The sequence below is a fragment of the Oryctolagus cuniculus genome, chromosome 10 (genome assembly GCF_964237555.1).
Source record: "Oryctolagus cuniculus chromosome 10, mOryCun1.1, whole genome shotgun sequence".
Taxonomy (NCBI): domain Eukaryota; kingdom Metazoa; phylum Chordata; class Mammalia; order Lagomorpha; family Leporidae; genus Oryctolagus; species Oryctolagus cuniculus.
Genome location: NC_091441.1, coordinates 92,743,104 through 92,759,699, shown reverse-complemented (window position 1 = coordinate 92,759,699; position 16,596 = coordinate 92,743,104). Strand labels below are relative to the sequence as shown.

At 51.6% G+C, this 16,596-nt stretch overlaps 1 protein-coding gene across 2 annotated transcripts in view; it reads right to left on the bottom strand.

The window, feature by feature from the left end:
• Window positions 1–13,447, bottom strand: part of IL17RD (interleukin 17 receptor D) — a 69,899-nt gene extending 56,452 nt beyond the window's left edge. Inside the window, exon 1 of one of the 2 annotated variants that reach the window (XM_017343892.3) lies at window positions 13,235–13,447. In XM_017343892.3, the coding sequence (XP_017199381.3) occupies window positions 13,235–13,360 (126 nt within the window). In that variant the 5' untranslated portion in view covers window positions 13,361–13,447. The remainder of the gene's footprint in view (window positions 1–13,234) is intronic. The other variant, XM_002713259.5, reaches the window with a different exon arrangement.
• Window positions 13,448–16,596: the final 3,149 nt, after the last annotated feature.

The window sequence follows — 16,596 nt, the reverse complement described above, 5'->3', positions numbered from 1 at the left end:
GGTGCCCTGTCCTGGCTACATCATCACAGCACAGCCATCTCCTGTGGCCGGCACCCTCCTCAACCTGACTCTGCCTGACGGATGCTGGGAGACTAGGACTCAAATTACAGGAGGAAAAAAAAAGTACCAAAAAACTTCGCCTCCTAAATTCATGACTCCAAGGGCAAGGCACCAAATTCCATTTTCACAGGGGGATTCAGAGGGAGTAGGCTCCATCACAGAAAAATCTCGGCTCAGAAAGTCAACCATTACAATGAGAGCCCAACTCGAGTTTAGCCGTTCTGCCTGGCTTGCGCCTTCTCTGCCGAGGATTCCTGGAAAACACTTTGAAAAGTTCAGGATGATCAAAGGAGAGGCATGGCCAACACACAAAGTGCTATCATTTAATATCGCATGTTTATTTAGCCCCACGAAGCCAAAGAGGGAAGACTGTTTGAAAAGGACAGAATGCCTGCTTAATCAACTAAAAACGCATTCATTACTATGCTATTCACCACGGCTTTCCTGAAATCAGACACTCGTGCCCCTAGACCATAAGATTGAAGCGATTTGAAATGAAAATATTTCCTGTCCACTGCTTGCCAGTTTCTAGCCCCAGAGTGATATAACAGATGACATCCAGTACAATAAATGCTTTTATTAACCATAAATTTGAGACTGCTTTAGGGATTTGAAGTGTTGGGTTTCATGCTGAAAAAATGTAATGTTATCCACAGAGCATCAGGGAGTAACAAAACAGAGGCATAGGTTATGCTACTTTGATCAAATTATGCACCACCACCCCCCCCAATCATCTTTTGCATTTAAAATAGTGGGTGCATTCAGGGAGTACCTTCAAGGTGCACCAGCATAGTTTCACCAGACATCTCCGAGAGCTCAGCAGGATCTGTCCTGAGAGCAGATTGAAGGGAACTAGCAGCTTTCGCTAAACAGAAACAAAGCTGACAAGTGTTAGCTAGGAGAGCTGAGAAATTTAAGTATTAAGAAGAGACTCCTAACTCAGAGTTTCTCAGCTTCAATACTACTGATATTTTGGGCCAGGAAACTCTTTATTGCCTGATCTGTGCACGTTAGGATGTGTGCAACATCCCATGGCCCTTCCTACTAAATGCCAGGCGCACTCCAAGCCAGTTATGATGACCAAAAACATCTCCAGAAACTCCTCAATCAAAAACCAGGCTCTAAATTAAATTCTAGTCTTGTTTATTAGCAAATGTTGCCCAGTGTTTCCCCATCTAATGAAAACGCCTGAGCCTGGGGAACCGTGCAGCCCTAGCACTTCGTCCCCGATGCCTCCCACCACACCAAAAGACAGAGAAAGAGACAACCCCAAGTGGTTTCTGAAATTGAAAGCACCCCCCCATGCCTCTTCCACCCAAACAGAGTACAGCGTAACCATGGAAACCAAAACTCTCTCTCCTGGGACCAGAGCAAACCAGACTAAGCAAAGGCAGGCCGCCACCCCCTCCGGAGGTGCACCCCCAGGGCCCGGCCTTTGTGTCCGGCAGGGAGCCCTGGCCCGCTGGGATGGGGCTACACCCCATCTCTGCCAGCATCCAAATCGCTGCTTTCTGGCCTTTCACTGTCAGGCCACGGAAGGGACCGCGGATTCGGTGCCAGAAAAGCAAATGAAAAGCGAGGTTGAACCTCTCAGTCCATTCTCTGGATGCTGAATGTCCCACTATTGCGTCTCGGCGTGACATTTCATGGCCAGCAGGGGAGGAGGCCCAGTCTTGAAAGCTGAACAAACGCAGGGCACACAGGCCCGCCCGCGCCCTCGCAGTCTCTCTGCACTTATGAATAAAAGATGGGGGTTTTGTCTCCATCGTTTCCCTGGTACCCTTTGAGAACAACAACCTGTCGCTTTTTGACGTTTTAACTTACTTTGAAAAATAACCAATATTAACTTTACATGTCCTTGCCTTGAATTCGGGGGCAGGGGGTTGAAAGGGACCGAGAAAAGCCATGGAATTAGGTTGAAGATGGCAGTGCAACTGAACGCACTGAAACCGTGTGTAAGGGGCTCTACTCCAGTAATGTAGGCGACATGCAATCACAGAACTGGCAGGCTGGAAACTGACTTGGAGGATGTGTTGTGGCCTTTACTGGAAATAAAGTTCAATGTTTTCCTAGCACAAAGGAAGGCAGAGGCGGGATTTTGGTGTGAGGAAGCACTCAACCGTAAGTGTGCCCCCTGCCAAACAGGGGATCTTTAAAAGGAACTCTTTCCTACAACTGCTTGCAAGGAGCCCCTGTGAATAGCAAAAGACCTGAGCAGTGCTGAGAAACAGTCCCCCTGGTTTTCACAGAGAGTGGTCGCTTTCAGGAGGTGATGACAGGATGGCACAAATGCCACCCTGCACATTCTTTAGAGCCCTATGTCAAATTTCATATATGCTCAAAGACAACACAAGGCTAAGCTATGTTCCGTTGCCGGAAAGGTCTCCCTGTGTGCTATGATCTCAGTTAGAAAAATCAAATTTTCCTTATGACTAAAACCACACCCACGTTTGTCCTCTGCCGCTGTCACTGTACGACGACTTCACAGTATCACCTGGAGTAGGGTCTTGCCAAAATACTTAACTCAAATCTTGAGAAAATACTGAGAAATCCAATTCACAGGACTGTCTACACATACGACTGACTCTTCAGGATGTGTAGACTGGTTATCAAGGACCGAAAGTAGGTTGAGGAACCGTTCTAGATAAAAAGCAACTAAAGGGGCCGGTGCTGTGGCATAGCAGGTTAAGCCCTGGCCTGAAGCACTGGGATCCCATATGGGCACCGGTTCAAATCCCTGCTGCTCCACTTCCAATCCAGCTCCCTGCTAATGGCCTGGGAAAGCAGTGGAAGGTGCACCCACATGGGAGACCCGGAAGAAGCTCCTGGCTCCTAGCTTCAGATTTTTCAGTCTAGCTGCAGCCGTTGTGGCCATTTGAGGAGTGAACCAGTGGAGAGAAAAAAAAAAAAAAAAAAAAGTCACAGGTGCCTTTAAAATCCGCTCTGCATCCTTCCTAAAAATTCATCCCCAGCAATGGATCATTTCCCCTCTCCTCTTATCAGAATTCCTAGTAACTTAAAAATCTTTAAGAACTCCTTAAAACCTGCCTGCTCTCCGCCGGGCTCTCTCCTGTCCCCCACCCCACCCTTTTTAAATGAGATAAAAGCCATGAGTCTAAGCACTTAAACAAGAAACACAAAGTGTGACTCCCTCTTAAGTAAGAGGAAGACAGCTCAGGGGATGGGAAACACACTCAAGTGAAAAGATGGGGAAGGCAGACTGCCTGGCCTTCAGTGCCTTGTGGGAGAGGCAGAGCGTCCGGCGCAGCCACCTCGGGCATCTGACACTGGGAACCCACAGCTTTTGCGGGCGCTGCCAGATGTTACATCTGCCCTGCTTAATTTTGATAAAACTCCATGACCTCTTTCTCAAATTAAAAAGGCAATGCCATTTTTTTTTTAAACCACAGGAGCTATCTTTAGTGAAGCCTTCTAAGGATTTCACTAATTCATAGCCAGCCAACCAGGACTTTTCCCACAGTCTCCCACAAAAAAGCCCGGGAAGTCACTGATTGCTTGGCTGGATCTGAATATGAGCAGAGGTAAGATCAGAAATATCTAGTTCCTCCCACAGGGAGGCGAGGCATGAAAATCAAAGCCAGGCAAAAACTCATTACCACAGCTGGCCGGCAAATCCACAGCCCCGGAAAGAAGGCTAAGAACATCTCTGGTGCCGGACAGACCTGGAAGGGGCTTCAGAAAAATGAAACAAATGCATTCACAGCCAGAGGGGAATGAGACAAAGACGCGACCTGCACCTGCGTCGGAAAGGACAGAAAGTTCTGCAAACCGAGGGCGGCTGCGGCTGCCCCAGGCTGAGACACTTGTCACTCCCGTCATTTTGCAAAGCCCAAAGCCAGCATGCTGAGTGCTTAGCAGTCACCTCTCACATTTTTCTCATCCACAGGGCAGGGTGAGGTGGGCAGTGCAAACGCCCTTCTCATGCAACACCCTCCCTGCAAGATAAGGTGCCTGTGGGATCCCAGCCCCTACCCCACTCTGGTGGGACCCTGGGCCTGCAGCCAGTGCACGGCTCCCAGCAGGAGGGCCAATAATCTGTGGTGTGAATGAATAAATAACACATATTTTTTATGCTACTCTCAGCACCTAACATCGCATGATTAGCAATGTTAAGAAAACACAAGCAACTCCAGAATTTCAGAGGCAATTTTTCTTGCAATTGCTCGGCTGACACGCTTCCTGCTCTGAGGCCACGGGAGACTGTGCACTTGCAAGCAGCCATTGCTCTTGTCACCCACTTGAATCTCTTCCTGGGCACTTAGCTGTTCCAGAAACACGCGTGGAAGACCTACTGCGTGCAGGACACCGTTCTTGCGACACAGAAGGGAACAGGACAGATAAAGACCCCTCCCCGGTATGGCTGACACTGCAACAGTGGGGAGACAGACCGCCAAGAAATTCTATGTCTCGTGGTGGAAAGCTTCATGGAGAAAAACAAAGGGGAAGAGGACAGCATTCAGTGACCTGCTAGGCTTAAACAAGGGTATTTTGTTATTTGGCTGGTATTTTGTTATTCTGTTTCCTCTCATGAACTCTAAGTTGCAGGGGTAGGTGTTTGTCCTGGCAGGTTAAGACGCCTGTATCTCATACCCAAGTACCTGGGTTCGAGTCCTGGCTCTGCTCCCGATCCCAGTTCCTGCTAAAGCACACTCTAGGAGGTAGCAAGTGATGGTTAAGACGCCTGTATCTCATACCCAAGTACCTGGGTTCGAGTCCTGGCTCTGCTCCCGATCCCAGTTCCTGCTAAAGCACACCCTAGGAGGTGGCAAGTGATGGTTCAAGTAGCTGAGTCCCTGTCTTCTGTGTGCCAGGCCTGGAGTGAGTTCCTGGCTCCCGGCATCAGCCTTGGCTCAGCCTTGGCCTTTATCGGCAGTTAGGGAGTGGATCAGAGGATAAGAACTTACTTGCTCTCTCTCTCTGCCTCTCAAAAAAAAAATTTTTTTTTAATAAAAGTAAGGAAAATCTAAGCTGTAGAAATCGAGTCTAACACAGGAAGCACCAACTACTCAGTGACCGAATGAATGGCTGCTCAGTGCCATTCCGATGAAGTAGGTCAGGCACTGGACAACCCTTCCAAGCTGTTCCAGTCCTGACAGCACCCACACAGGCAACGTTCAAGATGCTCTGTAGCTATCCCAGCTCATATCTTCAGCCTTACTCGTCCCCTGTCCATAAGGCCTTCCCTCGTCCAGCTTTGTCCATATCTTGCTTCCCCTCCAAATGGTTCCCTTCCCCCAGTCCCACTCCCTGGACGGACTATGCCCCAAGTCAGGCCAAAGCCTCCTCTGAACCATTCAAATTCCATGTCTTATTCACATACCAATCATATCTCTGCCTCTTCATTGCATCACTGCAAACAAGGTTGGACGGTGGAGCTAGCATTGTGGGTAAAGCCACTGTCTGTGGCAACGGCATCCCATAGGAGCAGCGGTTCCTGTCCCGGCTGCTCTACTTCCCTTCCAGCTTCCCGCTAATGTGCCTGGAAAAGCAGCAGAAGATGGCCAAGTGCTTAGACCCCTGCCACCCATCTGGGAGACCAAGAAAAAGCTCCTGAATCCTGGCTCCAGCCAGGCCCAGCCCTGGTCATTGCTGCCATTTGAGGGAGTGAACCAGCAAACAGAAGATCAGTCTCTTTCTCTCTCTCTAACTCTGCCTTTCAAATAAATAAAATAAAGCTAAAAAAAAAAAAAAAAAAAAAAAAGACTGGATGCATTCTCACCACATCTGGAGGCACAGTGGGGTCAGTCAGACTCTATTAAAGGCAAGTTTGGTAGCCCAGATAAAATTCCCATGGGGAAACTGAGGCAGAGCAATAATCCAGAATGACTGGGGATCAACCAAGACCTGGTTAAAAAAAGCCAGAGTTCTCAAGGTGGCCTCCAAGCAGAGCCTCAGGCACCTGCTGATGTCCAGCTGCTTTTCCAACAGGCAGTTGAAGGAGGAGCAGAAGGAAGTGTGGGCCAGGTTTCTCAGGGAGCAGCAGGGAGGCATGGAGAGATGACGGGGAGCCCTCTGTAGCCTGCACTCAGAATCCGTCCTACACCTCCCTGCAGTCCCTCCTTCTTTTGTCTTACATGACTGCCCAGATGGGGAGCTGCTGTGGACAGGGGCCTGCACCTAGACCTGTTTCTCTTCCCTGCAACAGGTCACAAAAGTAGTCTTTCACCTCCTGGCTCCAAATAAGTCTTTTTTGAGCTTCAGACACTGTGTGGTTACAATAAATCCCAATGGTGTGAGTGTCTGTGCCTCACCTAGAGCAAATGTGCACACTCTGGAGGAAGGAGGCCAGAATCTGTCACTCAACTAGGACCACGCTCTGGCCGACGGCACCTGCCTTTGGTCTGCATTGCACGGCCTTTGCCTTAGAGGAAAGGGGGCCCGTTTCAGGAAAGGAGAAACCAGACATCACCTGGACAGAATAAAATCACAAGGAAAGGGTTTCTAAACCATATGGCCTTGCCCGGTAAAAACGTACCTCTTCCTCCGAAGGAAACCCTCCCTTTATCCCATCAACCCTCCCACTCCCCAGGAGAACGTCTCAGAACAGAAGTCTGGGTCACAGCCAGCACGTTTGCAAGGGTTCCTATTCGGGGTGGGGGGGGGGGGGGGGAGGGCTACAAAACTGACAAAACGGAACGTGTGGAAAAACTCCTAGTTTTTTTAAGAGAAGAAAGTACTTTTTAAATCTGCAATAAGTTCAATTTAAAACCTAATCCCTTATGATTTCCAAAACATTCACTTAATGTGTGAGATGTACTTATCAACCTCAACATTTTAAGGAAGGCTATCAATTTCTATTCCCCCTTCTCAAAACCGAGGCTTGAGTTTTATATGGCTTGTCGGTAAGTTCAAGCAAGCTTTCCTACAATGCCGTAGTTTTAATGAAAAGCCTCCAAGTCAAGGTCTATTCGGTTAGGTTTGGAATGAAGAAAGCTACAATCAAATTGCAATTCATTAAGCTTCCAACAAAAGCTGTCATCTACTCCCCTTTCGAATCTTAAGGTACCAGCCGTATGCAAAGAAAGACATCTTGCCATTAGTTACTACAAAACAAACCCTTCTTGAATGTGTACAGAAGAGGGAGTTTTCATTTGTGCCATTCAATCAGAAAATTTATGGGCTGACTTCCGTTTTAGAAGAGAATTACATGTGTGTTCACATCACATCTTTATTTTGTCATCCACCCAGTGATTTGTTGAGGACAGCTGGTACCTATTAAGTCCCCCCCTCCTTTAAATGTTGTAGCCTTAATTAGCTACATCCACCTTCCCCCAACATTTCCAAACAAGGAACCAAAGAAGAGGGAGACTGTTTCTATCAAGGGGACTTGGAACAATGGAGCTGTAACCGTTAAAATAATAGTGTCTACTAGAGACTAACTACGGTTACTCCTTTTTTATGCCTTTTCACAAAAACAAGGTACAGATGGAGTTTCAATTTTCAGCCTTTGTTACGTAGGTAATTTTTTTTTTTTTAGTTCTTCAATTTTTAGTTTCCTGCCTGGTGTTATTAATTAAACCCTCTTTTAAGATATTGCTTGGGAAAAGCTGAGGGAATCTCCCAGGGGATGTCCTCAGTATTATTTAAGCTGCAAACTTCTGTCAAGTTTTTGAGCACATGGGACTAAGCAGACAGAATCTGCAGGCAGAGAAACAAGCTGAGGATGCTTTCTGTGACCAGACACTAGAGTTTCTTGCATGATGAAAAATCACTTTAACCTGCAATTAGTAGGTAAAACGCACTGATCTAGTCTCCCAGTTAGGCTGCCCGATTAAAAAAGAAAAAAAAAAAAGTACCCATAACCAGGCTACATTTTGAGCAAGATAAGGAGCCACCTCCAAGATGCCCCCTTGGATTTGTTTCTTCTTGCAGACTGGACCTAGCTTTAATCTGCAAAGGACCAGATCTGTTTCAATAGGATGCAATCACTCCAGGGCTTATGTCTTTTCAATCAGCCGGTGGCCCTGCCGGGTTTAGAGTGGCAGAGGGGAAGTGGCCTGTGGTTAAACAGAGGAAATACCAAGGCATTTTAATAGAGCAAATAGTCTACTTCCCACCGGGAAGAGCTTCAAAGGCCCTGGGCCCCAGAAGAGACAATGGGTGGTGAGGCCATCAGTCACCTAATCGTGTGTCGGGGGCCCATTCAGGACATCCCAGCAGCCAAGACAAACACAGCCCAGGAGGACAATGCCTCCCACTGGCTGGAGATGAGGCCTGGGACACCGGCACAGAAGGTAAGGTCCTGGGCTTGCTGAGGGCAGGACACTCTCCAAATCTGGGGGGAGGTGGGAGACAGAAAAGGTCTGCCTGCCAGGAGAGAGGTCTGCTCCAACGATGCTGCCCCCTGGCCCAGCCCATCAAGCTTCTGAGCCCCCATCCCACTCCGTGCTCTTACAAACCAAGGGCAGGGAACCCGAGCTTCCAGAAGCCAGGAAACCCCATCCATCATAGGCAGGCACAAGAGGCAGTGGGGAATGAAAGAGGACAATACAACTGTGGATGGGGTGGCCCAGCAGTAGACAAATGCCAGGGCACAATATGGGAAAACCTCAGGGATGGAAGAGGAAAGAGGGCTTGAAAGCTTGAACAAAAAACGAACCCACACATTTTAGGCCAAATGAAGCATGAAAAGTACGCAACTTAAACCAAAGACTTCAACCAGCATTAGCAGTTCTTCCCTTTGTAGGGACGCTGAGGTTTGATCAGCCCAGAATCTGATTTCGAGCCTGTCGGGCTCCTTCCTGAGCCGGGTTGCTAGACAAGCCCAGCTGTTCAGGGGAGGAAGCCAGAGCAAGGGTCAAGGCCTCCTCACTGCAGGCCCCCTCCTCAGCTCCAGGCCAGGGTGTCCCGCCTAGCTGGCTCCCCAGCACCCTCTCAGCCAGCCTGACTCCTGCAACTGCCCAGAGATCTGACAAAATCTCCACATTCCTCTCCAAGTCCAGTGAGCCAGCTTAAAACAAAACCCTGATTTCGACTGTGTAGACGAGCCTTCTCGCCCCCTTCTCTGGATGGTGGAAGCCCGGTCTCCTAAGACATCAGAAGCTGTGGGGAGCTTGCTCAAATGCCAATTCCAGGGTTCCACCCCACTTCCGCCCCAGGGCCCGCTGGCCTGGAATCTGCATTTTAACAAGCTCAAGAAGCCATTCATACTTACAAGGGAAAGGTACAAAAGTGGGGCTGGGCGAGGGGCGCAGAGGGGGCACTGCCGGTCTGCTCGCTCAGCTGTGTCCTCCAGTCAATAACCAGCACAATGCCCCAGGCGCTGCAGGGGCTCGCCAGCGGCCGGCTGGCCAGCTGGCCAGGCTGGGGAGAGAAGAGAAAGATGGACACCAGCCAGGAAGGTTCCCAATTAACGAGGCAAAACAGGCTGCGAGAAAGCACTGCAATTCTTATAAAAACGTCTCTCTGAAAAATGTGTCGACCGGGCTGAATAATTTTTAACCATGATCCTGTGAGGGCCATGACAGCATCTGCAACATGGACGATATGTCCACGAGACAGACACACCAGATGTGGGCTTGGGAGCCATGAGCTGCAAGTGAATGAAAACGCATCCAATTCCGAATCAAATAAACACGGCTGGGCGCGCAGCCAAGGAGAATTCTTGGATTGGACTTTTATCAGGAACCTAAATTTTAACCAGCTGGAACTTCTTTTTGTCCAAGTACCACCCTATTCCTTCCTACCTTTCGAGATGAAGGATGCCTTAAATGGGAAACTTGCACATCACTGTCAAGGCCATGCCAGCATCCTGGCTTCCTGAATTCCTAAGGGAGCAGCCTGGGGGTGTGGGGGGGACTAGTAAAAACTGTGCTTCGGGGACACCAGACCACAGAAGATGTACCCCATATAGAGAAGGAGGTAAGAAATGCCCCCCTCCTTCCCCCACACAGGAAATGCCACTAAATAAAAACCTGTGGGAGTGAATTCCTAAGGTCTTGTTCCATAAATAGGCTTCTCATCCAGCTGGGGGGGGGGGACCTCAGAAGCAGCTACCCACACAAGCAAATTTCCCATCACCCCGGAAACCGCTGCAAGAGCTAACAGGCAGCATGCCCCCCACCCCTGCAGGTTTTACAAATTGTTACTTCTCCAGGAGCATTATTTGCTACTCAAAGAGCAACTTCATCTGGCAAGGGCCAGCACAGGCTTTTTCTAAGTGGTGGTTGCGGAAGTGTGCCCACAACTCATTTCCAAAACACTGAGCTGTGTTCAAGATGGTATCAGCTCTTAATTGCCCTGCTAATAATGGGGAGGTTGTGAAATCTGACCACTCAAACCAGGCCAGCTCCCCGCTCCTCTGAGAGCAGCCCCAAGCGTCTGTTAGCAGAGATGCCGAGGGCTGGCTGGCTGGCTGTCGTCACCTCGCACGTCCTGGGAAAGTACACAGCCCTGCAGGGGCAAGGGGTCCTGAACTGATGCTCCCTGGAGAGCAGGGGGTCACTGGTTCAGCTTCTCTCCACAGCCAGATCCTGTCCCTCCTTCACGGCTCTCATCCGCACCCGGCTACCTTCCTCTCGGGTTCTGGATGAAACCCAGACCCACAGCCAGCCCTCTCCTGTTTGCGTCGAGTTTGTTTGTATGATGGATCCCTGTATGCTCCCAGCAGCCCTGACTACAGTGCACACAACCTCAGAGTTGAGGCCAACATCTGTGAACGGAGAACCTACTAACTGGTAGTGGACCCGGACATGCATCAATACCCACGTCGCGGTACACAGCTCCCTGACACGCACCTTCTGGGGAGGTGGGGGCAGGGAAGGTGCACAGAAAAGAAACAAAGGCAGGAAAAGCATGTGCAAAGGCCTGTTGCTCAAAGATGGACAACTGGAGTGCAGTGCTCTGCTCTCCCTCACACCTCACCAGCTCTCACTACAGCACTGCGCAGGAAGACGGCAGGGCCCAATGGGGTTCAGCTGAGATTTACAGGGCTCCAGGCTCAGGCCACCACGATGAGGCTCAGCGCCCAGCCAGACATACAACAGCCTAAAGATGGGAGTGAATAAATGCTCACAGTGCAGCCTGCTGAAAATCCAGGTGCAAGGACCTGCGTGAGAATGCGAAGCAAAGGGCATGGCATTCTGGGAGGGCTTCCCCAAAGAGGCAGCATCTGAGCTGAATCTTGGACACAGCAGATGGGCTTTTTTTTGGGGGGGGGGTATGCCTTGCACTAAGGGCATCAGGAATTAGGGAGCCAGGTGGGAGTGCTGAGGCTGGAAAGGGGGGGTGTGCAAAACAGATGGGTGAGCTGAGTCCATGAGATGCACCAGCAGGCGGTGCCAGCAGGCAAGGAGCCAAGCACCAGGCTGGGAAGAGCCTGGAACCTGGGACACAGCTGGGACGTCTCCATGGTCATCCAGGAAGGAGCTGAAGATGACCCAAAGAGAGGACTGGTGGGACCAAGGCTGGTGAGCAGGTCACCGTCAGCCATGGGCTGTGACGGGAAAAAGAGGTCAGCACGCATGGGAGTGGACTGGGACAGGGGCCACAGTTAAATTCTGAGGGGATGAGGTCTGAGGGAGGGGACACAGTCCACAGGCAGAGAGAACAAAACCACGCAGCTCCTTCACAGCACGGCCACGTCACCAGCTTTGTGCACTGGGGCGAGACAGCACCAGAGAGAAACCAGCATCCTGGACAGATCTGCCTGGGATGCTGCTGACAGGTGAAAGCCAGCATCAATTAGGGCCACAATTTTAGCAGAATCAGTCAACATGACAAAGTCCTAAGGAAGCTTGCTATCTATTGTTTGTTAATTAAAAAAAAAAAAAAGCAAAACTGTGATGTTTTACTTGCTGGAACAGAGTAATAAAATGTAATGTTTTACTCAACTGGCAAGGGGCCAGGGAGCCAAAGGGAATATTCACTCTTGGGGGACAGGGGCAGGTATGGCTGACCAGAGGGCGCTGCTGGGTCTGATGACGCCCCAGCTGCCTGGCTTCTGCTGGACTGTCTGCACTGCTTCTCTGCACCACGAGTGGAGGCCCCAGCCCAAGGTGCGTCCCGTCCTAGGTCCATCCGGGTCATGTTTGGCGCCTCTCTTTAGAGCGGGGTCAACCTTGGCCTAAACCAACTACCAAATACCCATCCCTTGGCAGCAATGACGAAGAAACTAGGAAAGCCCCATTTTCCAGATGAAGAAACTGAGGGTAGCGGCTGCCCAGGTCCGGCAGAGCCCCGGTCACGTCCCCGGCTGCTGAGCACAAAGCCCTCCTTCTCTCCACAAAGTTAGTCTTGAGTGTCCCCAGCCACGCCGACCTGGCCTTCGGTGGGAGGCACGGGGCGGGGGAGGACGGGAGGATTCCCCCCAAGTCCACACGCGCTGGCGGGGATCCCGAGAGGAGGCAGTGGGCTGGCCTCGTCAGCGCGCACAGCTCCTGGGGCCCCCAAGCGCCGGGTCCTGGAGAGACCTCTCCAAGCGCCCGGATAAGTCTGGACATATCTCCACGCTCCTCCCGGGCACCTGACGGAGGTGACAAACTCACGCCGGCCGCTCCCTAGACACGAAAAGTAATCGCAACTCGAGTTTTGAGAGCAGGGAAAGTTGGGGAGCACCCGTGAGACCTAAGAAAGGCTGGGCGGGGAAGCAAGAGTTTCTCAGCAAGTCGGGAGTCCGGAGTGGAGTGGGAGTGATGTGACGGCCGCAGCCGAGATGGAACAAAGCGATCGCGAGCGGGGGCGCATCCTTCCCCGCGCTCCGGGTCTGCTCCCCGGCCGGCCCGGGCCTCTGCACACTGGTGTTAGTAGCACCGGGGAGACCCCACTCCTCCCACGCCAAAGAGTCCCGCGTCCGGGCGCCTCAAGGATGCAGCCTGGGAAGCGCAGTCCGCGGGGCCGCGAACAAAGGGTGGGGGGCACTCCCCTGCGGGGCCCACCGCCCCCGGAATCGGACCCCGGCCGGCAGCCGCGCGTCTCCCGCAACACAAAGCCGGGGGTCGGGCGGCCCCTCTGCTCCCGGCCGGCGCCTGCGGACGCGCGACCCAGATGGGGAAGCCGGGCGGATGGGAGCGAAGAGGTCGGAGACCCCGGCCCAGCTGCAGCTCCCGGGCAGCAAGTAGGGCGCGCCCGCCCGCCAGCACCTGTGTGCACTGCGCCCCTGCCTCGCGGCGCGCCCCGCGCCAAACTCGGGTGAAACCCGCCGCGCGCGCCTTACCCTCCAGCCACAGGTGTCTGCGCCCCGAGTGCGGCCGGAGCCGCCCGCGGCCACGGCCAGCTGCGAGCCGTTGAGGCAGGCGTTGACAGTGAAGAAGACGGAGCAGAGCTGCAGCCACGGGGCCATGGCCGTGCGCTTGCCCTGCCGGGCCCTCTCTGAGCCCCGGCCGCCAGCAGCTGGCCAGCCCCGAGTGGGCGGTAGCAGCGGCGGCCGTGGTGAGGCTCGTACCGAGCATGCGCTCCGGCCCTCGCCCCGCCCCTTCCATTTGGGCCCCGCCCCTAGCTTCAGTTCTGGCGACATGGCCCCGCCCCTCAACCCAGGCCCTCGGGTCTTGACCCCGCCCCTCTGGTCACTCCCGAGTAACCGCAGAGACCCGAGGCTGCAAGTTTTCCCCTCTTAGACCAAAGAGATCTTTTTTTTTTTTTTTGCTTCTAAATCCAAACGCTTTGTCCAACGCCTGCTCCATGCTAAAACTCGAGAAAACACAGAAATATCATGATAACTTTAATAATAACTTCATAAGCACCTGCCACGTGCCGGGTACCTCCCAACCACACAGGGAAGCATCAGTATTGTCCGCGTTTTAGGTGCAGAAATTTTAGCCTAACGTGACAGAGAAATCCTGAGTTGCCATTTACTTCTGGGACTTCGACAAATGACTCGCTTTCTGCACGGTATGGTTTCTTCTCTGATGAGCTAAAATAATGAGTATGTCCTCCTCTAAGGGGGGATTCTGTTGGTTAGCACATAGCAAGCGCGCTCAGTAAGTCTCAAGTCGGTCATTAATGGACTTGGACAGGGTCACACAGCTGATACCTGCCAGACCTGAGATTCAAACCCCAAACTGACCAAAAGCAATGTTCCTAAGCACGACCCTGGTCAGACTGATCTTGGTGAAGAGGGTACCACCTCTATTTGCAAGACGCAGCTGAGGATCGGAGGGGTGGAGCAGTCAAAATTCCCACCTCCGCCTTCCCTCTCCTGCCCTAGTGTCCACCACCTCCACCCTCTCTGTCGCCTTCTCCCTCGTCCAGGCTGCCTCCCCCTGCTCCACTGAGTTTCCTGAGGGCTTTTCCCACTTCCACGCTTATGCTTATAGACAATACTCATTTCTCTTCCCAGGATCCATAATGATCCACCAAAGAGGCAAATCAGACCACTGACTTCTGGGTAAAACTCTCTGTGACAGCTTCTAATCAAAAGGCCACAGATAAGACCTTGCTCAGGGAGCTGGCATCGGGGTGTAGCGGGTAAAGCATCCCATTTAGGTGCCAGTTTGATCTTGGCTGCTCCATTTCTAATCCAGCTCCCTGCTAATGGCCTGGAAAATCAGCGGAGGATGGCCCAAGTGTTTGAGATCCACCACCCATGTGGATCTGGACAAAGTGTCTGGCTCCTGGCTCCTGGCTTCAGCCTGGCCCAGGCCTGGCCATTGCAGTCATCTGGGAGTGAACCAGTGGCAGAAAGAGCTCTCCCCCCCCCCCCCTTTCTGTAGCTCTTTCAAATAAATAATCTTAGGAAAAAAATCACTGCTCAGGACATCCACATCCCATATCAGAGTGCCTGGGTTCAAGTCCTGGCTCTGCTTCCAATTCCAGCTTCCTGCTAACGTACACTCTAGGGAGCAGTAGAAAACGGCTCGAGTACTTGGGTCCCTGCCAACTGCATGGAAGACCTGGATTGGGTCTGGCCCAGCTCCAGGGGTTGCCTATATTTGGATAATGAACTAACAGATGGAAATTCTCTCTGTGTCTATCTCTGTCTCTCAAACAAAAAATGAAAATAAATTACAGCAAAACATTTTTTAAAGGCTTTTACAATGAAATCCATATTGGTCTTCTTTTCTCCCACATCATCTCTTCCCTTTCTGCCTTTACCATCGGCCCCAGCTACACTGATCTCCCTCCTCCCTGCTTGGCTCCACCTTGGCCTTCCTATCTCGGTAAACCTGGGAGCCGGTCACCTCTGTCCTCCAAGGCAGCTCCCTCCACATGACCCCCTTCCCAGCACCCAGAATTCCCTCCCTCTCCTGGTCTGTCCTGGCCCGAGTTCAGCTGCTGCTAAGACAGGACTCCAGCACTGTCCCTCAGGGCTCCACACAGCCCCCACATACCTTTGTTCCAAACCTGCTACAGAGACAGCTGTGGTCCCAGCTTTGCCCGCTGCCCCCTTGAGGGAGGAAGACTCTTCCTGGAATTGCTAGCAGAAGTCCTGCGGACTGGCTCTGAAGCAGCTGCCCCCAGCACCGGGTCAAGCCAGGCTCACCTGAGTCACGTGGGGAGGCAGTGTGTTAACAGTGGTCGCCCAAAGGGAAACTGGCACTATTGCAGGGAAGGGAGGCCGGAGGCTGGTTGCCCCAACAGCAGCGACCACCTGCTGCTCAGATGTCCTGCCCATGTGCGCTGCAGGGCAGAAATATTTTGCTTTTCACCTCACTGCCAGGGCATTCAGGAATTCAGATAACCCAGAGAGGGAGGGCAGGCACCACGCACCTCCTGCCTTCCGGAAGAACCAGGACCCACAGAAGGTCCACATTCTCCGAGCAGAACTCAAGAGGCACATTGCTTCCGTGGCAGGGCGCCTCCTTCATACTCTCCACAAAGCCCCGTGGGTCTTTCTCAGGGAATGTCCAAGTCGTAGAGCTCAGAAACCCCAGAGCCCGGGTTGAGACCAGGAGCACATGAATGTCGCTAACACACACACACACGCACACACACTCACACAGACAACCGTGAAGCTACTGGCTCCTTAATTCTATATATATTCATAATGTATTTATGCAGCCTTGATGTGCTGTATAAGTTATCAACCAACCCCATCCTGAGGGGCTTTTATTATAATCAATGATGCAAAAATATCCTCACACATTTATTCAACTGTCTTATTTTTATTTCCTTACTTATTTTTATTTACTTATTGGAGAGGCAGAGAAACAGATAGCCAGAGAGAGTAGGAGAACTCCCATTGGCTGCCTCACTCCTCAGATGCCTACAATGACCCAAGACCTGGGCTGGAGTTGGCAGCTGGAACCCAAGCCAGGTCTCCCATGTGAGTGGCAGGAACCCGATTACTTGAACCATCACCACTGCCCCCCAGAGTCTGCCATATAGGAAGCTGGAACCAGGAGCCAAAGCCAGGAATCAAACCCAGGCATTCCAACATGGGATGCAGGAGTCCTACTGGTATCCTAACCAGAAATCCATATTCACCTATTTTCTTAACATACATTTCTAGAATCAGAACAGTTGCACCATGCACATTTAAAATTACCAAACTGCTTAACAGCTCACTGCCATTTTTTTAAAAGATCTATTTATTTGAAAGGCAGAGTTACAGAAAGAGAGAGAGATTTTCCATCCACT